The sequence below is a fragment of the Petaurus breviceps genome, unplaced genomic scaffold (assembly GCF_028583685.1).
Source record: "Petaurus breviceps papuanus isolate PSGF00001 unplaced genomic scaffold, PetGlider_PUasm1.0 80, whole genome shotgun sequence".
Lineage (NCBI taxonomy): Eukaryota > Metazoa > Chordata > Mammalia > Diprotodontia > Petauridae > Petaurus > Petaurus breviceps.
The window spans coordinates 4292033-4314901 of NW_027186540.1; the positions used below are offsets into that span (position 1 = coordinate 4292033).

General features: G+C 36.4%; 1 protein-coding gene across 2 annotated transcripts in view; it reads left to right on the forward strand.

Moving 5' to 3' along the window:
• Positions 1 to 22869, forward strand: part of LOC138175989 (translation initiation factor eIF2 assembly protein) — a 115228-nt gene that overhangs the window by 71003 nt on the left and 21356 nt on the right. For both annotated transcript variants that reach the window (XM_069106655.1, XM_069106656.1), the window contains 3 exons: positions 8059 to 8134; positions 18068 to 18190; positions 19564 to 19592. In XM_069106655.1, coding sequence (XP_068962756.1) covers positions 8059 to 8134; positions 18068 to 18190; positions 19564 to 19592 — 228 coding nt within the window. The remainder of the gene's footprint in view (positions 1 to 8058; positions 8135 to 18067; positions 18191 to 19563; positions 19593 to 22869) is intronic.

The window sequence follows — 22869 nt, forward strand, 5'->3', positions numbered from 1 at the left end:
TTGTGAATTGGCCAAGCATTCTGGAGAGCAGTGTGGAACTATGCCCAAAGGGCTATAAATAAATAAGTCAAAATGCCCTTTGACCCAGCAATGCCACTTCTAGGATTATATCCTAGAGAGATCAGAGAGGTGGGAAGAGGACCAGTATGTAAAAAAATATTTATGGCAGCTCTTTTTGTGGTCGCAAAAAATTGGAAATCAAGGGGATGCCCATCGATTGGGGAATGACTGAACAAGTTGTAGCGTGTGAATGTAGTGGAATACTACTGTGCTGTAGGAGATGAGGATCAGGCAGACTTCATAGTAACCTGGACAGACTTATATAAACTGATGCAGAGCAAGAAGAGCAGAACCAGGAGAAATCTATACACAATCACAGACACAACATACATGTGACGACTGACTTCAATAGACTAGGCTCCTCTCAGCAATGTAAGGTTATAAGAGAACTCCAAAAGACTCATGATCAAAAAAGATATCCATATCCAGAGAAAGTGCTGCAGAATCTGAATGGAGATTGAAACAAACTACTTCCTCTGTTTCTTTTTCTTGTTTTGTTTCCTCTTTCCTACTGATCATTCCATTGGTTATAATCCTTCTTTACAACCTGACTAATGATTAATGTGATGATATTTGTAGATCCTATATTCGAGAGCATGCTGCCATGATGGGGGGGCAGGAGGAGGAGGAGGGCAAGGCATGGAAGGAGAAAGGGGGAGAAAATTTGAAACTCAAGGGACTGTAGAACTGAATGTTGTAAACTAAAAATAAATAAACAAATTAATTTAAAAAAAAAACAAAAAAAAGTAATACAAAAAAAGAATCATAAGAATCACCTGAATGCTATGAGTATAAAAAAAACTTATTCATCCTGTTTCAAGAAATCTTTAAAGGCTCAGCTCTCTTAGAACTAGAGAGCAAAGTGGAAATAGAAAGAATCCACTGTTCACCACCTGAAAGAAACCCACACATGAAAACTTCCAGGAATATTATAGCCATAATTCAGAGCTTCTGGGTCAAAGAAAAACCACTGCAAGCAGCTGAAGGCAAAAATTCAAGTACTGAGTAGCCAAAATCAGAATTACAAACAATTTAGCATCCAACACTATACAGGAGCCAAGCGCTTAGAATATGGTACTCTGGAAGGCAAAGAATATAGGCCGTTAGCCAAGAATAACTTAACCAACAAAATTTAGTGTATTGCCACCAAGAGGAATATGGATCTTTAAAGAAATAGAAGACTTTCAAGCATATCAGATGAAAAGACAGGAGCTTCAGAGAAACTTTGATATGCAAACACAGCAGTCAAGAGAAACATAAGAAGGTAAATATGAACAATTATAATGGACTAAGCCAGGATGAACTACTTATATTCTAACATAAGGAGGTGGTACAAGTGAGCCCTCTGACATCTGGTTCATAGAGTGAGTCTGATTATTAGACAGAAGGCATGGGAGTGGTTTTGTTATATATTGATCTTAAAAGAAGAATGGAAAGGAAGAAGAATACATTAGTGGAGGAAAGGGAGAGGAAGGTTAGAGAAATCTGTCTCATATAATCAGTCTGCTTGAGTAGAAATCTATATGAACAAGAAGAGGATGAATACAAGAAGGGGCTGACACTTGAGCAACCTTACCTTCATCCAAACTGGTCAAAGAAGCAAAGAATACATACAAAGTTGGGTACAGAAATACATTTTCTCCATAGGGAAATAGAAAGAAATGGGGAGAGTAGAGAAGGAGAAATTAGAGAGAGGATAGATTAATGGAGAGATTAGTCATAATTGAAACACTTTAAATAAGAATGTACAAAAAGATGCAAAACTCTTTTCAGTGGCAAATAATTTGAAGCTGAGGTTTTACCTATTAACTGGAGAATGACCAGACCAATTGTAGTATATAAATGTGATGGAATACTATTGTGCTGCAAGAAGTGATAAAAGGGATGGCTTCAGAGAAACCTGATAAAATGAAGTGAGAAGAACTGAGAACAATTTATACAGTGACTATAATTTAAAGATAAAGAACTTGGAAAGACTTAGGAACTCTGATAATTATAATGACCACCAAAAATCTAGGGAAGTAATGATGAAACATGTTTCCTACCTCTTGAAAGAGAGTTAAAGATGCAAGAGTGAAGAACAAGGCTTTTTTTTTTTCTTATATGGCTAATGAGAAAATTAGTTTTGCTTTACTATACATGTTTCTAATAGGAGTTTTGTTTTTCTTTTTTTTTTTGGAGGGCAGTTGAGGTTAAGTGACTTGCCCAAGGTCACATGGCTAGTTTGTGTGTGTGTATGTGTGCGCGCTCATGTGTGTGTGTGTGTTAAGTATCTGAGGCCAGATTTGAACTCAGGTACTCCTGACTCCAGGACCGACACTTCACTGTGCCACTTAGCCGCCTCCGAGTTTTGTTTTTCTTTATTTTTCAGTGGGAAAGGGGAGTGTAAGAGGATTTTTGCTGATAAAAATATAAAATTTTTAGAAAACCATAAAAAATATGATAAAATATATGATATACAACTAAAACTGAGTTATTCCTTCCTGAGTAATTTAAACAAGTAATTGCCATTCAAAAAATGGAAAATAAGCAATAAAAAATTACATTAGCATTGCCCACAATTTTATGTAGAAGTTTAACCAGTTTAAGCTAATTGCCACAGCAAGGAGACCAAAAGAGTTCAGAAATTGCCCTAGTAAGAACATCAGCTAGGTGGCACAGTGAATAGAGCACTGATGTTGAAGTCAGGAGGACCTGAGTTCAAATCCAACCTCAGATACTTGACACTTAACTAGCTATGTGACCTTGGGCAAGCCACTTAACCCCTGTTGCCTTGCCTTCCCTCCTCAACAAACAAACAAACATCTCACTTACTTGCCATAGTAACTTAACATCAAAGACAATGCCAATTTAGAATATATAAACATACTTGTAAAATCTTTTAAAAAAATGGACAAGTATGCATACTCTTGTCTCATAAAGCAGGAAAAAGCAACGGAGGGTGACACCAATTTAAAGAAAGCTTGTTTAAACAGCCAAAGTCATCCTAAGGGCATTTAAGGATGAAATTGGAAGGAGGACAACAGATAAGGAAAAAATGGAATAAACATGCAAAAATCAATATAACGCATTTTTTCTCTAACAAAGATAGTAAAACCATCACACTTGAACCATAACTTCCCAGTGTGTGCTTTGGATTTCAGAGATGTAGAAATGGCACTGAAGAGAACAGAAATGGGAACAGCAGCCTGATGGGACCACGTATATGCAAACTATAGATGACACAGTTGTGAAGGGTGTGAGGGATTAGCTATTTAAAGTAGTTGAAGGAAGGGAGGCTTTGAAATATGGCAAAAATCTTGGACCTCAGTATTACTGAAGAATGGTGACCAAGAGAATATCATTAACTACTTGTCTGTCTGTCTCATTCTCTCTCTCTATATATATATCTTCTCCTCCCCCATTTATACAAAATTTTTATGAGAGTCGTCTTACCATGAATTGAGGGCATGCTTGATGAGAATGTTATTAGGGAACAAGTTGACTTTTGTAAACAATATTTAATGATAGATCACATCTTTACTATTTTCGCATCTAACTGAATGGTATAACAAATATAAGATCCCAAAATTCTTATTAATTATCTATTATGAAAAAAAGCCAATTCAATCTGGTAGAGCAGAATACTATCTGATAGGTTTTTTCAACAAGCTATCTCTTATTCACATACTAAAATTACTCATTTTTTTGAGAGTGGTAAGAAAAACAACCTTGCTTGACAATCTTATGATCATAAGCAACAGGTGTAATATAAAATATATAGATGTATCTGTGCCAAAGCTTTTCATCACTATAATGGAGGAGATGCTGTAGAGTCTGGGTTGAAGAAACCTTCCTTGCCAAGGATAAAGTTCTCTAGATGTTTATATTTGCAGATGCCTTTGTGCTGATTACATTAAAACCTGGAATGTTGTTACTGAACCTCTAGAAGGAGAACTGTGAGCATTCAAGAGTCTGGCCTACCACTGATAAAGACCCAGAGGATGAATATTTATTGCCCAGATTAAAGCATGCATTTCCACAAAAAACTTATAGAGCTTGCCTGATAGTTTGCATATCTGGGATAGATAGTACAAATAAACAACAAGTTTGGCCTAGAATTGAATAGAACAGGGTGAATTGCTTTTGGAAAATTGCAAAGCTCCCTTAACATCCTTAGACTTTCTATGAAAATGAAGGTCCATTTAAAAAAAATACCATCATTCTACTGGTGTTGCTATATGATGACAAAACATGGAATACTAAAATTTCCAGCAAATTAAAGATGATTTTTACAGAGAGAAATGAAAAGGCACATGGTGAGCAGGCTATAACATATAATCAAAGAGGAGCTTTGAAGAACAACTGGAGTAAAAGACATTATCACATAATTAAATGATAGGAAGAGAAAATGGACTAGTCATATGACAAGAGCAAGGGATGGTAGGCACGAGGTTGCTTTACTTTTACCTTTGTGATGTCAAGAGAAAGCAAGGAGGATCTCCAGCATATTTGGTGGATCCTCTGTGGTGAACTTAAGTGTTGTTGGAGAGAATTTCCAAATAAAATATATCACAGATCCGTTTGAGCATATGTAAGTACTTTTAATTGTCAAAACTTTAAAAGTGGGAGATTGTGTTAATTTTGTTTTTGAGTGGGAAAAGGTTTCATCCTTTTGCTATCTTTTAAATTTATAAACTCATTGAGAATAAGGACCTCATATCTTATCTTGTACTTCCCACAGTACCTAGAATTGTACCAGATAAAAATGAAGAATCACAGAATCTGAGTTGAAAAGGACCATTTAGGTCTTCTTGAACAGAAATCTACTCTGTAGCATCCCTGACAAATAATAGCCATTCAGCCTCTGATTGAAGGCTTTTAGTTAAGAGGAAACCTATGCTATTCTACTTTTGAAAAGCTCTTAATTTTTAGTGCTTTCCCTTATTTCAAGATTAAATATGCCTTTTAAGCTTTCACCAGCTACTTTAAATTTTAGCCCCTTGGACCTAAAAGAGCAAACCTAATTCTTCTAACATATAATGATGTTCACAATACTTTAAGGTAGTTATCCTGTCCCCCAAGTCTTCTGAGACATCAGCAAGTATTTGTAAAATGCATAGTGACTTCCTTCAGCGATTCCTTAGACGTCGTGGTAACCAGCAGTGCTCTTGCCCTCCTCCATCTCTTCCTTCTGGATGCACTACTGCTTTTTTCAATGTCTTCCCTTATCTGTGGAATCTAAAATGGAACACGAGGCTCTAGATGTGATCCAGCCAGGGCAGAATCCAGTATCTTATCATCTCTTTCCAGAGGTATTGCCTTAATTTTTTTTTTTGCTTTTTGGAGGGCAGTTGGGGTTAAGTGACTTCCCCAAGGTCATACAGCTATTTTTTTTGTGTGTTAAGTGTCTGAGGCCTTCTGACTTCAGGGCCGGTGCTCTATTCACTGCACCACCTAGTCGCCCTGGTATTTCCTTTCTTAATGCAGTCTAGGATCACATTAGCTTTTCTGGCTGCACAATCACATTGGTGACTCATACTGACCTTGTTGTCTGCTAAAGCGCCCAGATCTTTTTCAGATGAACTGTTCTCTAGCTGTACTTTGCTCATCTTACAATGTTTTTTTTTTATACAAATATGAGACAGTTTTGGTGAATTTTCCAGCTATAGCAACTCCTGAAGACTGAGCTCTGTGCCATTGGAAGGATACTGCATACACTATTGAAATCATGATCGAAATATTCAAGTATCATTATCATTATTATTTTTGGTATCCATTTGATGGAAATGAACAGCTTCTCAGACATTGTGGTCCTCTTGTTATATGTTAGCTGCAGTGGCTGTTTGCCTAAATGCATCATTCCAAAGACCTTTATTGATAAAGACTAAGTACATAGCTGTCATGATGTCTTGCTAATCATCACAACTTTACATTTATATAGATTAATGTCTTCTAGACAATATTCTGGTCACAAGACTGGAAAGTGGAAAAAGGATTATTGCAAATGTTGACTAATTTTTTGTGTCCCCCAAACTCCATTCCAGAGTTCACATTAATATGTTATAATAATATATTACATTTATATAACACATTAAGGTTTGCAAAGCATTTTGTCTATGTCATATTATTTAAACCTCATAACAACTCTGTAAAGTTGGTGCTTAGAGATAATTCTCCCCATTTTAGAGGTGAACATACTGGGGTTCAGCAAGATTAAGTGATGCACTCATGATCATACAAGTTATTCAATATTGGATCAGGAGAATGAGGTTTGTTTTTGTGTTACCATTTCAATTTTATGTAAGATATTTTTTTTCCTTTTCAAAAAAATAAATTTTCATTGATAGCTTTTATTTTTATATCATTTATATTTCCCAGTTTATCCCTGCTACTTTCCCTTTCTGAGAGCCATTCTTTTTTTTTTTTTTAAGGAAAATTGATCATAAAGCTTTATTGTATTTCTCAGTTTCACTGACTGGTATTAGAGGAAAGAAAGGGAAGATTGTAGGAAGGACATAGTGCAAATAGGAGGCGCTAGGAGGCACAGTGTATGGAGAGCTGAACTTGGAATCAGGAAGATGTGAGTTCAAATTTGATCTCAGAAACTTCCTAGGAGTGACCTTGGGCAAGTCACTTAACCTCTTTCTGCCTCAGTTTCCTCACCTATATAATGGAGATAATAATGGCACATACATCCCATGGTTACTGTGAGTATAAAATAAAATACTTGTAAAGTGCTTTGTAAACCTGAAAGTACTAAATAAATGCTCTCTTATTACTCTTTTTTCTTAATAATTAAATTTTATGTTTGTTTTTAGTTTACATCATTCATTTCCACAAAATTTTGAGTTACAAATTTTCTCTCCATCTTTCCCCTACCCACCATCCCAAAACAGCAATTCCACTATGTACCTCCTCCCCCAATCTGCTCTCAGAGAGCCATTCTTTACAACAGATTAAAAAGAAAAACTTAAGCAAAATATCTGAGGTAGTGAAAATGTCTCACATAAGTCCCTCTCCCCACCCCCTGCCCAGAAACTGGGATTGGTAAGGAGGTATTTCTTCTTTGGGGCCAAGCTTGTTCCTGATAATGTTATAGCATTCAATTTCAGTTGCTTTATTTTTTGTTTGTTCCATTTGTGGTGGTGGTTTCATTCTGTGTATTGTTTTCCTGGGTCTGCTTACTTCACATTGATTCAGTTCTTATAAATCTTCCCATAGTTCTCCATATTTATCAGATTCATAATTTCTTATAGTACAATAACATATATGTACCAAAATTTGTTTAGTTGTCTCCCATTTGATGAGCATCTGCTTTCTTTCTATTTCTATGTGTAGGCAAGCTCCTTTTATTGTAGGCAGTCTTTTATTGTTAACCTTTCTAATCTTTCTGTATCAAACCAAAAAAATTAATTCATAATAGGCACCATAACTACAGTGTTTGAGGTAGAGGTGGCTATGAACTGTTTTCATCTATGCTGAGGTGCAGGAGCATGAATTATTGTGGAGAAAATATTTTTCCATTTGTGATCCTTTTGGGGGGAGCATTTTTGCCTATTATATGTTATATAGGCACATTCAAAATGACAGATTAAAAAGTAACATTTGCCATAAAGTTTCAGTAATTTTTTTCCCTTTTCTACATCTGACAGACAATATGATGTGCTGGAGAGAGAGCTTGGCCTTGGAGCCAGGAAGACAAGGGTTCAGCTCCTGTCTCTGGCACATACTGGTTGGCTTTATGATGCTGTGCCCTCAGCAATTCTCTATATTAAAGTTGTAGAAAAGGTGCTAGTCTGCATTGGTAGAGGGAGTTTCTTCATCTGGAAGTTCCCTGTGTCAGTGAGCTCACAGGTCAAGTCCCTAGTCCTATGAAAAGTATTATGATGCTATCCTCTACATCTCATGTCAGGAACCTCTCTCACTCTAGGTGTGTTCATGTTAAGGCAAATATTTGTCATTCCTCTTAGCCTTTTCTTTTTTTATGGTAATAATATATTTTTCTTCTCTTGGCAGCTTGTTCTTCGAAAATGGTGCGAATTAATTCCTGGGGCAGAATTCAGGTGTTTTGTCAAGGAAAATAAGCTTATTGGTGAGAACCTTTTTTGATGTTCTTATAAAATGACCTTAAAGAACTAAACTTTTGTGAAATAAGTTATAAGTAGCTGTAGAATTTTGGAGTATGGTTATTTGGATTATGATTATAAGTTATTACAGAATTTTGAGATACTCTCTTCTAAAAAGTCTAAGAAAAATACTTGAGCTGGGGCATGATGGAGAAGGTCCAGGGAATCAGCAATAGGGCCTGGAGAAAATGAAGATACAGCTGGCCTGGGCACTTTCCTTAAAATATTAGTTCTGGGCATTGCCTAAAAATCAGAGAAGGGGCTACTGGGACAGAATGTACTTACAGTATGAGAAGACAGGCAAAGTGGACTTTCAGCCTGAAGAGGCTGCTGTGGCATGGGGAAAGAGTCTGGAGAGTCAATAAGAGAGGAATGAAAATAAAAATGCTTTTGTACACCTAGGTCTTTTTCACTTCCTTTGATCTCATTGTAGGATAGGCCTAGTAGTGGTATTCCTGGGTCAAGTGACATGCACTTTAATAACTTTGGGGATATAGTTCCAAATTATTGGGGTTTTTTTGCTTTTTGGAGGGCAGTTGGGGTTAAGTGACTTGCCCAAGGTCACAGGCTAGTTTTTTGTGTTAAGTGTCTGCATCTAGATTTGAACTCAGGTCCTCCTGACTCCAGGGCTGGTGCTCTACTCACTGCGCCATCTAGCTGCCCGTCTAGATTATTTTCTAGAATGTCTGGAGCAATTCAAAGCTTCACCAACGGTACGTTAATGTGCCTGTTTCCCAGGAGCTTCTCCAAAATTTGTCATTTTCCTTTTTTGTCAACTTTGTCAGTATTGTTGGTGTGAGGTGGAACTTCAGAGTTTCTTTAATTTGCATTTCTCTGTTTATTAATGATTTACAAAAATTTTTCTTGTGGCTGTTGATATCTGGGTTTTATTTTTTTAATTAGAAAATTGCCTCTTCATATTCTTTGACCATTTATCAATTGAGGCTTTTACTCTTATTGATTTTAATAAGTTCTTTATTTATTTTGGGAATGAGAAGCTTATTAGAAACTTGCTGCAAAGATATTTTCCCTCCAGTTATCTGTTTCCCTTCTAACTTTAGCTCAGTTGGTTTTGTGAGCACATTGCATTTTTGGACAGCTCTAGTGGTTTAAAAATATTTATTATATCACTTGAAACCTGTCTCCCTATAACTTATATTCTTAGAATACCAGAGTTGGAAGGGACCTCATTGATGGTCAAATTCAATATCTGTCCAAAACTTGAGTCCTTTCTACAACATCCTTAACAACTAGACTTTCAGCCTCTGCTTGGAGTCCTCCATGGCAGAGAACTCAGTGCCCTCATCAAAAGTCTGTTCCACATTTTGGCATCTCAAATAGTTACTCCTTGTTCTGAGCATAAACTTAACTTCCATCCATTTGTACTAACTAGCTTGTTCTGTGAAAGCAATCCTGGAAACTCAGTGAGACAACAGTATGGTGTGGCAACCACAACAACTGATACAATCTGAGGATACACATTCATCCTAGTTCCACCCTTGAGAGTTTCACAGGAAAAGTCTAAGATCCCTTCACCTTGACAGCCCTTCACATATTTGATTAACAACAAAAGCAGCAACAACAGCAATAATACTATTCATTGACAATTATATGGTACTTGAAAATTTGTGTATTGATTTCTTCATAACAATCCTGTGTTAACAAGTCTTTAATAACAATCTAGATGACAAAATTGAGGCTCAGAAGGGTTAAATCTTTTGTCCAATGTCATACAACTAATAAATGTTATCTAGGTTGGGATTCTGACTCCTGTCTTTCTTGCCTCTAAGTCCAGTATTGTGTCCACTGTGCCACACTGCCTTTGGGGTCCAGGGTTCTAGGAAGAAGAACGTTATCAGCTTCAAAGAACAATACGGCCAAAGGAATGATTGGTCCAGCAAAATCAAGGTCAGGGGAAACACCATGAAGGGACTGGCCATTGGCTGCAATGATGGATATGCTTCACACAAAGGATTAACTTTGTGTTTAAATAATCAGTTCCCTTCCTACTTCACTGAAGACAGTGCAGTTGAAGGCTCTAACAGATAGGTTAGAAAAGTTCACTTTTAAAATTTTTAATTAGTTCAAACACAGGCATGTTATTCTTATCTGGGATATTCTTCTGTAATTAAATGCAAGAGTACAAATCGCACATGTTTGTTAGCCTACTCTCTGTTATTTTTGAAATTCCGTTTAGTAATCTTTATCTTGCTGAAAATCCAGTTGAATAAGAGATAAGGTCAGTCCTTTAAAAAGTCCAAAAATGATCTGTTTCTGACAGATGAACAGTAAAGTAGTTCATACACTGAAATGCTCCCTCAAGCCCCTCAAGCTTACAGGTGCTTAATAAATGTACGATGAAAAAAAGAAGTACTTTATTGCCAAGTTTCTTCTTAAGGATCAGCATTCTCAGTTCTTATTTCCTTTAATGTGACAAACTTGTTTCAGCTTATCAGTGTCCTCTTAAAATATAGGACCCAGGGTTAGATACATAATTCAGTGTGATATAGTGGAGAGAGTACTGGGTTCAAATCTGGCCTCTGACATTTTTTTTGGTGTGACTTCTCAGTGCCAGCAAGAGATTTTCTAAGATTATTAGTTGCAGACCAATTGCTGTTCTGCATTAATGGTAGGAGTTTTCATCTTAGGAGTTCCCTGCATAATAATAGTTAACATTTATATAGCTCCTATTATGTACTGAGTACTGTGCTTGTGCTTTTTACAATTATTACCTCGTTTGATCCTCACAACAACCCTGGGAGATAGGTACTGTTATTATCTCCATTTTATGGATGGGGAAACTGAGGCAAGCAGAACTTAAATGATTTGCATAGTACATAGCTAGTACATGTCTAAAGCTGGATTTGAACTCAAGTACTCTAGATATTCTATCCACTGTGTCTAACTGCCTTAGATAAAATCAAAAGTCTAGATTGGAATGGTGATAATAATACTTTTAATACTTATCTCAAAGGTTTATTTTGAGGTTCAGGTGTTAGCATGTATATAAATGCTTTGTAAATGTAAAATTAGCTTTTTAAAATATCAACTATTGTTATTAAGGCCCCAAATATGGTCTGACCACAAATAGTCATGGAACTATTGATTGCCTTATTTTATACTTTCGTCTAACTTATTTATGTTTAAGATTGTTTGAGCTTTCTTTTGGGCATCTGTATTATGCTGATGGTTCTCCCTGAGCTTGTGGCCAACCAAGACCTCCCAAATCTCTTTTATAAGATCTCCAAAGTCTTCTATAACTCCTTTTAAGTAAAGTTTCCCCAATGATGCTTTTGTGCTATTGATTTTTTTGGAGCCTAAAGGTATATAACCTTATATTCTATTTTTTAAAAGAATTTTCTTTGCAAAAAATAAAAATTTTATTAAGTAAAATCTCTTGAGACCTTGGTTTATGTTTTTGATAGATAAGTGATATCTTTTTAGTTTTGAAATGCTTCATTTGTCATTGTAGTTTTGAAGGTTGATGATGATATGCCTAGATGAATCTGATTTGGGGTTTCTTCTTGTGCTTCTCAATTCTAGTCATAGGATATCACTTGTTTTGTGGCAGTTCTGCGATATTTTCTTTTAATATAGTGATTGAAAATTTTTCTGTGGTATTTCCTTGCTTCCTTCCTTGAATTATCCTTCAGAGTTATCACTATGATTGAACTGTTTCCCAGTTCTTTCCCAAACAGAATTTTCTAACTTTGTTCTCTTTTCTACTGAATCAGTGCTGCTTTTCATTACATTTATTATTACTTTCAAATCCTTATATTGTTATTCTCTTGAGTTTTGTCATCTTCTCCATCCAAGACTTTTAGCTGCATATAGTTTTTCCTTTAATTTATCTTTTTTCTTTTCTTCTGTTTTCTCTGCTAAGAAGAGTGTCTTTTAGATTGGAAAGGACAGAATAAATATGGCTAATAGCAAGTCATTATGCAAGATGTTTAGAAAACACTTCCTTGACCTTGGTGAGTTTACAATCATAGGCTCAGAAGAATTTCATCCCAGGGTAATGAAAGAATTACCTTAAATGATTGTTAGGCAGCTTTCAGTGTTCTTTAATGTTCTCGGAATGTTCTTTAAGTAGAGAATGGGAGAGACTTTCTCCACAGGTTAACAGGTTTTACAAACTGCAGATTTAAGTGAGCTTGACATGTACTTTTTAACAAACATATTGTTTCGACCCACTTGGTGGTGCAGTGGATAGATTGGCCCCAGACTCCAGGAAGGTTCATCTTTTTGAGTTCAAATCTGTCCTCAGACACTAACTGTGCGACCCTGGACAAGTCACTTAACCCTGTTTTCCTCCATTTCCTCATCTGTAAAATGAGCTGGAGAAGGAAATGGCAAATTATTCTAATATTTTTGCCAAGAAAACCCCAAACGGGGTCATACACGTGATTGAAAAATGACTGAGGGGTAGCTAGGGGCACAGTGAAGAGAGCACTGACCCACTGAGTCAGGAGGATCTGAGTTCAAATACAGCCTCAGGCACTTAACATAAAAAAACTAGCTGTGTGACCTTGGGCAAATCACTTAACCCCAATTGCCCTGCCTTTCCCCCTCCAAAAAAAAGAATGAAAAATGACTGAACAACAACAAATTGATCATGAGCATCCAGAAAAGGAGTAGTGATCATAAAGAGCCAGCATGGCTTCATCAGGAATATGTCATACCAGACTGACCTTGTTTCTTTTTTTTTTTTTTTTACAAGATTACTGAACTTTCAGATTAGGGGAATACTAGAATAGTTTACCTATATTTTAGTTAAGCATTTCACAAAGTCCCAAGCTTTACTTGTGGGAAAAGTTGGAGATGTGGGTTAGATAGGAGTACAGTTTTCTTTATTTGGAGCTGGACAAGTGGCCAGACCTAAAGAGTAATCATCAGTGGTTTGATGTCTCATTGAAAAGGAGGACCCTTGTGGAGTGTTACAGTGATCTCTGTTGTGGAACATTTTAGTTGATTTGGAAAAAGGCTCAAGAAGAAGTATGGTGTAGTGTACAGAGAACTTTGAAAACCAGGATGACCTTAGGTTCAAATTTGGCTTGCCTCTATGATCCCAGGCAGGTCCTCAGTCGTCAGTCCTCTGAGCAACTCCCTAAGACTGAATGATTGGGAAAGTGCCAACTATACCAGTGAAATGACAGTTACAATCCTAACCCCTGTCCATTGGATAAATATAGACAAGATGCTTCTCAGATTTGTAACAAAGAGGGATGAATATGAAGTCTTACCTTTAGATTAAAAATATCAACTTCATTACTACAAAATGAGAAGGTATGACTAGATGGCTGCTAAGGTCTGAGAGTGGACTGCAAGCTCTGTATGAATACTAGGTGTGATATGGCAGCTGACAACACTAATCTTAACAGCAGTAGGTGAAGTGTAGTGTTCAGGACTAAGGAGTTTGTGCTCTCCTCAATGTGTGCTTTCCAGATGAAACTGTATTGTGGTCAGTTCTAGGCACCGTGTTTTAGGAAGGATATTGATAAACTGGAAAAGAGCATCAAGGAAAAGCATCCAGGATGGTGAGAGATCTCAGGGTCATATCACAGGAGACTTCATAGAAGGAAATGGGGGTTTATCTTGGGGTTGACTTAGCTGACACACGATGGCTTTTTCAAGATTAGTTCCTTTTAGATCAGGCAGTTCCTTCAGTTTGCATATTTTGGTTATGTTTCTTACTGCTACGTCTCAGTGATACCTGTGAGGTTATTTTGACCTCTCTTCTCTTAATTCCAAGTTCATATTATTACTTATCCCTCATTAATGCTTTATGCATTAGTGTGTGTATATATGCATATAAATTACAAAATAGACATAGAATACTTTATATACGGCTTCTGATCTACTTACTTTTTATTTTATCCTGTGAATACTTGTAAGCTTTTTCTGCTCTTTGTATTCTTTCCCAATCACATATTGTTCTCCATAATATTTTGTAATTTTATACGAACATTTTTCCTTCCCCCTCAAATTTTGGTTTGTAGCCCACATTATTAAGTCTTCTACCAAACACATTCTTCCCAGATTTCCTAACGAAATCCATCATTCTAGTATCATAAACCCTGGTCCAGAAAATAATACTGTCCATGGAGTTAACCTTCATATCACATAGCCTCCTTTTCTGTCTATTCCCTAACATTTCTTTTTTTTTAAAATTTACTTGTAGTACTTTTATTTCTTTCCTTACATAATGATGTGTTGGGCTCCATTCTCAGCTCTTAGAATGACTTACAAATTTTGTCATTCTACTGTCATGTGAGAACATTCATGTATAAAAAATTGTAGATAAATTAACAAGATAAACCAATGTGCAGGTGTATAAATGCAAACTTTTTTTGCAATTGAGGTTTGATTGACTTAGCCAGTGACATTGGAGGGAAAACAGTGGGTTAAGAAAAGAAAAACTGACTTGTAAGGTTTGTATTAAAAAATATATTCTCTCTAGAAAGGTGGCAAGATGTAATAATTTTATATTTGTTTAATTAAATTTAATAAACTAATTAATCTAATTTAATAAACTATTTTATCGTCAACCTTAGGAGAAATTCTGGAAATCAGCTCTTTTGGATGCTAGAAATCCAACCTTTAGTCCTTCTGTACAGATCTGATCTTTTATGGAACTAAACTGCATAGCTAATAAGCATTCACCAGCCAGATACTATAATGCCATTTTTTCAGGTCAGTTCTCCATAGAAGTTACCTTTTACCCTTACCTGTCACATGAAGTGATTAGTATAAAGTCAGAGATAGGTACAGGATATTTTAAAGTGTATACCAAAAGAAAAACTGTCACCTTGAATACATAATCAAATCAGTAACGGTTCAATCATCTAAAATTGCTGGTGTCTGTCTAATACCAGATACAAGTTTCCTTTCAAAGAAGGCTTATTCTAGTTCTCTGAGGATGACTTAAGGCATAAGTTTATATTTTGTGAATGTATACTCATGCAGGAAGTACCACACCAGTCCGTCTAGAAGCATTGGTGATGGACAGTAGATGGGCCAGAGTTATCACTTCCTCTTGGCTGATCCACGTCTTCTGGAAGATGAGTCTTCCTGACTCCAGGCCTGCACTCTATCCACTGCACCACCTACCTGCCCCTGTCCTGATTAGTGATGGAACAAAACCAAAAATGAGATAGTACATACCCCAATGTTCATATTCTAATGAGTGAGAGAGCTAACATGTGTACATGTGCGTATGTGTATGTGTGTGTAACACACATAATGTATACAAAATTAATACAAGGGAGTTTTGGGAGGGGGTACGTTAGCAGCTGGGATATGGGATATAGGGTGTGTGGCTCAGGAAAGGCTTTATGTAGAAAGTTTAACTTGAACTTGGAGGGAATCGGGCTGCCAGTGTAGATGCCCAAGACTGGAGATAAAATGTGAGTGCAGAACAGTGAGTTGGCCAGTATGCCTGGATCACACAGTCAGTGGAGCAGAGTAGTATGTATGAAGTTTGGAAAGAGCCAGGTTGTGAAGAAATTTGTTAAGAGACAGATAGTGTGCTAAACAGGAAGTCTTTGTTTCAAATCTTGTCTCTGATACTAGTTGTATAATGTTAGACACATCTTCTAATCTCTTTGAGCCCCAATTTCCTTATCTGTAAAATTGAGAATAATAACTATAGCTGTCCATAGGGGTTTAATGAGGTTTGAATGAGATAATAGTTTTAAAATGAGTTCAAATCTGGCCTTAGACACTTATTAACTGTGTGCCCCTGGACAAGAATTAGGTAGAATTTGGTTAGGCTCATATATCATCAGTATCAGTATCAGTTTTTTGTTTTTTTTTTTGGAACCATATGTTGATATTCATCACAATACCTAGAAAAGAGCTTGGAGTAGTTGAATTTTACATATTAATCTGCCACAATTGTATTGTTTTCAACATGAATGCAATTAAAGAGGACAATGAGGAGGTTTACAAAAACAGTAATTTAGATCCAGAAGTTCTGATACAAAGTACTCGGCTTAATGTTGAAAGATTGAGGAGCAAAACCATTTTCTTTCACCTTTAGCATGTTAAGTTGGGCCCCTGGTTACTCTTCAGTGCAGTTTGGGGAAGGGAGTGCTGTTAGACTGTAAGGAATGATGGGCATTGAGAGCTCAGAGAAACTTTGGAAGACGAGTATAAATCAACACCAAGAGAATGATGTCCATGAAGCCACAACAATATAAGATGGAATCGCCCCTCCCTCCTTCAGTGAGCACTGATGGAGGAACACCCCACCTCCACAGAAAGGTTGTGAACTGTAGGTGTGGAATTAGGTACACGCCGTCAGGTGTGACCAGTGTCATTTGTTTTGCTTAGCTATACTTTGTTACATGACAGGCATCTCTTTATGGGTAAGGGGCAGTATTGGGAAGTAATAGTGTTATGAAGACAAGAAAATAGCTTCAGCACATTTTTTTTAAAGGAAAAAAAGACATGTGCAAGAAGAAAATTTGGAAAGGGTTTTTTGTTTTTTGGGGTTTTTTTTTGCTTTTTGGAGGGGAGAAGACAGGGCAATTGGGGTTAAGTGACTTGCCCAAGGATGTCACAAGACAAGTAAGTGTTGTGTCTCCGAATTTGAACTCAGGTCCTCCTGACTCTAGGGCCAGTGCTCTATTCACTGCACCACCTAGCTACCCCTGGAAAGGTATTTTAAAGGAAGAGATGGGAAATTTGAAGATGAAGTTATATTGGGTGTGAAAAATAAATTTTAGGGCAAGAAAGTAAAATGCATATAGGAGTGGGATGATTAGGAAAAAAGTAACCCAGAAGTCTTAGTGCAGTTTTAAGCTATTAAAGCTTTAAGACTTTTGGTATACATCCTTATATATGTTTATAATTAAAACCTTTTAGCTACATTTATATCTTGTTAAATATAGTTGTGTTTTAGTTTTCAGTAAAAAATAAACTCTGAACATTGAAAGAAAGAAAGCAAGAAAAAACCCCAGGAATTTTGGTATTCCTTCACTTAAGAGAGCTGAATCATAAAGATGGGAAAGTATGGCAAAGAGAAAATGATAGATTTTTGAAATATGTTATGAAATATGAAGAGGAAGATAAAATTTTTTTTCCATGAAGAAAGAGGAAAGGTTATTTTAATTTTTCACAGAGTTCAGCGAAGAATCAAAGAAATTCTGATGGGTATCATTTCTTACGCCTTACACCTTTCAGTGTTTCCCCATTGCCAACATTGTCCAACATTCTTTCCCTGGCATTCAAGGATCTTTACAATTTATCCCTATTCTACCCTTCTGACTTTATCATCCTCAGCATTTTTTTATGTACCTGTACTTCTGCCAATTCTATGACACTCTGTTTTCTAGATAGGCCACTTTGCCTAGAATGCCTTTTCTCTCCATCTCTTTGCTAAGGATTATCTCTCTGATTTTTACCCACCTTTCAGAATCTAAGTTACCTGGCATGTCTTTCCCTTGTACTTATTACCTCTCTTCTTCTATTATTGTTATTTGGGTGTAGCATCCTCTGTCTTCTGTTTACTTACTTAGGTCCAGGTTAATTTTTTCCAAGTAGAATTTAAATTATGTGGAGATACTGTGTCCTATTCTTAATATCCACAGTGCCTTGAATATTGCCTTGACTAGTCCCTTGATAAATACTTGGTAAATGTTTGAAAGTGTAATTCATAAAAGTAAAATTTGAAAATTTGATTTTTAAAAAAGTGTTGGTAGCAAGCATCAATCTTGTAACTGGATTTTTCCTAGAGATACTAAGTAGAAATAATGTTTTAATCTTAATATTTTACTATGAAGATAAAATGTTTTCAAAAGTAAAATTATAGGATTCACCTGAAGGATTCAGTAAATAAGATTCATGACATTTTATTTGAAAAGAATATTATGATATATCAAATGTTTTCTTTGCAGGTATATCCCAGAGGGACTATACACAATATTATGATCACATTTCTAAACAAAATGAAGAGATCTGTAGATCCATACAGGATTTTTTCAAGAAACACATACAATATAAATTCTTAGATGAAGACTGTGAGTATTTGTTACTTTCATAATGGAAAGATAGATTTTACTTTTTTAGTATATTATGAAACTATTTCATCATGTGATTTAGGGTTCTTATGCTATCATAGACTCTCAGATTTGGAAGAGAGCTCAGAAGCCACCGAGTACTACCAAGAATTCCTCTTACAACATATCCAACAAGTCTTCCTCCATCGCCTTTCTCAAAGACTAGTGAGGGGGAGCTGAAGCATCTTATTCCTATCCAGGCCACTCGCTCTGCCTATATACCTTAAATTCAACTTGTGAAGTTTATACATAGCATTTATGTTGAGCCATTGTATTGAGAACCTACTCACCTTTTACTTACCACTGTATATATATGTACTTCCCCTAACCCCCAACTTATCAGAACAAGAGTACATGGAGATTACTTCATATCAACTATTTCATTCCTCTTTAATGTTTCTGATGGTCTATTTTTACTTTATTATAATTTAGACCCTTATTTTTACATAATTTATATCTGTCCTATCACCATAAAATGTTTATTATACAGTGTCACAAAAGTGAAGTTTTAAGCTTTAATTTAAATAAACTTTAGTAGCTTAAATTTTAGCTGCACTAAGACTTTTGGGATGCCATGTGTATTCTATAACATATAACTAATATATATTCATTTAAAGAAAGCAAGATGGATTGGTTGTGCTACTAAATATTCATCTTTTAAATAATACTTTAAATTACATAATCAGATGGAAAACTTTACTAAACATCAATTTGTCATTTTAAATTAATAATATAGTATTTGAGAATCAAAGAATACATTTTTCCTGTATTTATCAATATTTTATTTGCTCAGATTTTCTCTGCTTGCCAAAATAAGTTTCTCTGTTAGAGCTGTGATGATAAATTGCATTAATCATTCCCTGAGTGTGGGTAGAGTTTATTTTTTCCACCTCCAGATATTACTCATATCACTCCCCAATCAAATAAATGGGTACCTATTCCAAGAGTGCTGTTTTCTTAGAATCAAACTGGAATCCTCCCCATAGCCTGTGTATAAGAGAAAAATTGGATATTATAAAATCATTGTGTTCCATGAAGCTTTACTTCTAAAGTATGATAGATGAAAATGTTAGAAAGAAAGAAATAGCATGATCGTAACAATGAAGTATATTTTGACTCTTATAAAACTTAGTTTTAAGATTCTGAAGCAAGAAATTTTTTCTTGTTCTCATCACCAAGGAATTTTTGTAACATTTGGTTGGATAATGTGTAGAGCTCGTTTTGCCTTTTAAATGTAATTTTTACCATCTAAGCATGACTGTATGACTGTATTTCTTTAAATTGTATCTTTTATAAAAATTAATTTGGGCTATTTCTTTTTTTTTTTTTTACAGTTGTATTTGATGTATACCGAGATAGTATGGTAAGTTAGTAGTTTGGTATAATCTGTAACAAAATTATCCTTACAAGTAGGTAGAGTTATGTATTTGGGGCAAAAAGAACTACCATCTCAAAATATCTCCCTCACCAATCTGCCACAGTGTTTGAAATATCACTATTAGACATTCATTTTTGTGGGTCATGAAGGCTTTTCATTTTTCAGGAATCTCTTAATAGAAAAAGCCATTATCATCGAACACCTTAATAAGGATTAGTTTAACACCTAACCTGATCTTTGCTTCCCTCACAATTTTGTCGAGATCTAATCCTGTTTAACATGGTTTCATGTACCTGAAAATAAGCTCTACAAGGTAAATAATATTTAGATAGGAATCATTAAGCCTTTTTTCCCCAAGATGAAACTTACAGTTTTCAGTTAAGTAAAGTATATTCTTAGCATAATTTGAGTTATTTATACCTTTAGATTAATTTAAAATTAAGCAAGTAAGATAGGGATTATATTATGCTTCCCATCATGAACTATGGCTAAAGGCTTTCTCTCTTTCTGATTGAAGTCTTGCTAGTTTGGGAGAGTCAAAGAGAGAATGCTTTAGATAGGAAAGTCCTATAGACTATTATTTTTAAAGGCCAAGATAGATAATTATGATACAGACTGTCTCGAGATGAAGGGTCAGAGACAGAAAGTAGTATCTGGATCACAATTAGGATTAAAACCAAGCTCAACAAAAGCCAAGGGACAGAGTGGGAGGATTGGGGACTAGAGGAGGTGGTGTTGGTGGGGCAAGATGGAGACAGGAAATGGTGAGGCTGCTGGTTTTTATGCAAAACAAGCTATAGGTCATTTTGGGAAAGTGTACTTTTGAATATACTGCACTTAATATTCTGCTGATAGGTTCCTATTTTTATAGCCAGGAGAGATGGTAAGGCAGGGACTTGCCCTGTTAACCTTGCTTTTTAGTTTTCTCTGAATTAACCTCAGCCAAAGAACCCTTTGTTGTTATCCATGGCAACAACTGTCTCTAAGCATCTGCACTGAGAGGAGTTGTATCTCATATCTGTCATGTGATAATGCAATGTCCAGTGTGCAAAACTTTCCAGTGGAAAAATAACCTACTTTTTTTTTTTAAGCAATCGGCGTTAAGTAACTTGCTCAAGGTTACACGGCCAGGTGTTTCCGGGTGGGTGCTAAGTGTCTGAGCCCGGAATCGATCCCCCAGGTCATCCCGACACTGGGGCCAATGCTCTTACTCGCTGTGCTCCCTGGCCGCCCCTACTTTGTTTTTTTAATTCCTGTGGGAGTGATTTCAATTTTAAGTCATAATATCTTTTCACAGGCATTTAGGTAAGACTTTATGCAGTGATATCATATTATGATGAGCATTCATACAATCAGTCCATAACTATTAAATACTATGTGTAGGACACTGTGCTAGGTGATGAAGAGACAGATCCTGCTCTCAAGGAGCTTACATTAATGGGGGTGATGCCATATATACATATAGGTATATACAAAATAAATACAAGACATTTTCAGGAATGGGGAGGAGCTAGTAGCTGGGGAATCAGAAAAAAATGTCATCTCGCAGGTGGCATGGAGACAGATGTGTTGTGTGAAAGAAACAGTTAGGAGGCCAGTAGAGCTGATTGTAGAGTACATGGAGGAGAATAAAGTGTAAGAAGATTGGAAAGGCAGGAAAGAACCAGGTTTGAAACTTCTTTAAATACAAAATAGAGAACTTCGTTTTGATCCTGGAGGTAATGGGAGCCACTGCAGTTTGTTGAGTAAAAGGATTGTCCTGGTCAGGACTGTCTTTTAGGAATGCCACATTTTTTTTTCTTCACATTTTAGAAAAATCACTTTGGCCATTGAATAGGGGATGGATTGGAGTCAGGATACTAATGAGTAGGATGGGGAGTGAATTATAGGGAGGTTGACTAGGAGGATGATGGTGCCCTCAATAGTAATAGGGAAGTTTAGGAGAGGGATAGGTCTTTGAGTTTTGTTTTGGATGTGTTGAGTTTGAGATGACTATTGGACGTATAATTCCAAATATATATTGGATAATTGGTGTTGTGAGTCTGTTGTTCAGGAGAAAGGCTAGAGCAGGATATACAGATAGTTAAATCCATGGCAGCTGACAAAGTCACCAAAGCAAGAGATAGCCTTGAGCCTCACCTGCAGGTTGGGAGCATGTGGATGATCATCCAGTAAAGGACAATGGGAAGAATCAGTTAGACTGGGGTGGGGAACCTGTGACTTTCAAGGCCACATGTGGCCCTCTAGGTCCTGAAGTGCAGCCCTTTGAATCCAAACTTTACAGAACAAATCCCCTTAATAAAAGAATTTGTTCTGTAAAACTTGGACTCGGTCAGAAGGCTGCACTCAAGGATCTAGAAGGCCACATGTGACCTCAAGGCTGCAGGTTCCCCATCTCTGAGTTAGACAATTAGAATGATTGATTTGTTTAATAAGGCATTTACTGTGTGCTAGGCACTATGCTAAGAGCAGGGTATACAAATATAAATAATCAAAGCAGCCCTTGCCCTCAAGGACCTTACATTCTAGGGGGAGAAGACAAAACCTAAAGGGGAGCTGAAAAAGTGGGGGGGGGGTAGGAGCACTGGGTGTCACAGAAATCCAGAATGAAGAGAGTATATAATAGAAGAGGATGAGTAGTCATCTCGGATACTGAAGAGGTCAAGATGGAAGAAGATAAGATAAGCCATTAGAGCTGATAATTAAGAAATCATTGGAGCTTTGGAGAAAGCCGTTTCAAGTGAGTGAAGTTAGAAGCCAGACCACAAAGCATTGAGGAATGAGTGAGGAGAGGAAGTGGTAGCAGTGAGTGTAAACAGGTTTTTCTATGAATTTGGCCTAGAAATTGAATTAAGTTAAAGGTCAATACCTCGAATGGATAATAAGATCTAATGAGAGTTTTTTAAGCATGCAGGAGACTCTGCATTTGTAAACAGTAGAAAAGGAACCAGTTGAAAGAGATAGATTGAAACTTAGGGACAAAGAAGGGTGAGTGTGTAGGGATAGAAGAGGAGATGGCCCAAGACAGAGCATTAATGGATGTCCATGCTTAGTTGGTAAAACAAAACGAGAGGTCCAGTAGCCATGAGAACTAAGAACAGTGCTACCGAAGCTAAGTGAGGAGAGGGTCTTCAGGATAAGAAGAGTCTTCAGTTCAGCAAACATCTGTTAAGCAATTGGTACAGAACCAAAAGACAGGATTCAGAGCTTTAGAAAGGCCAAGTAGAATGAAGAATGAGAAAGGGCAGCCAAGACGAATACC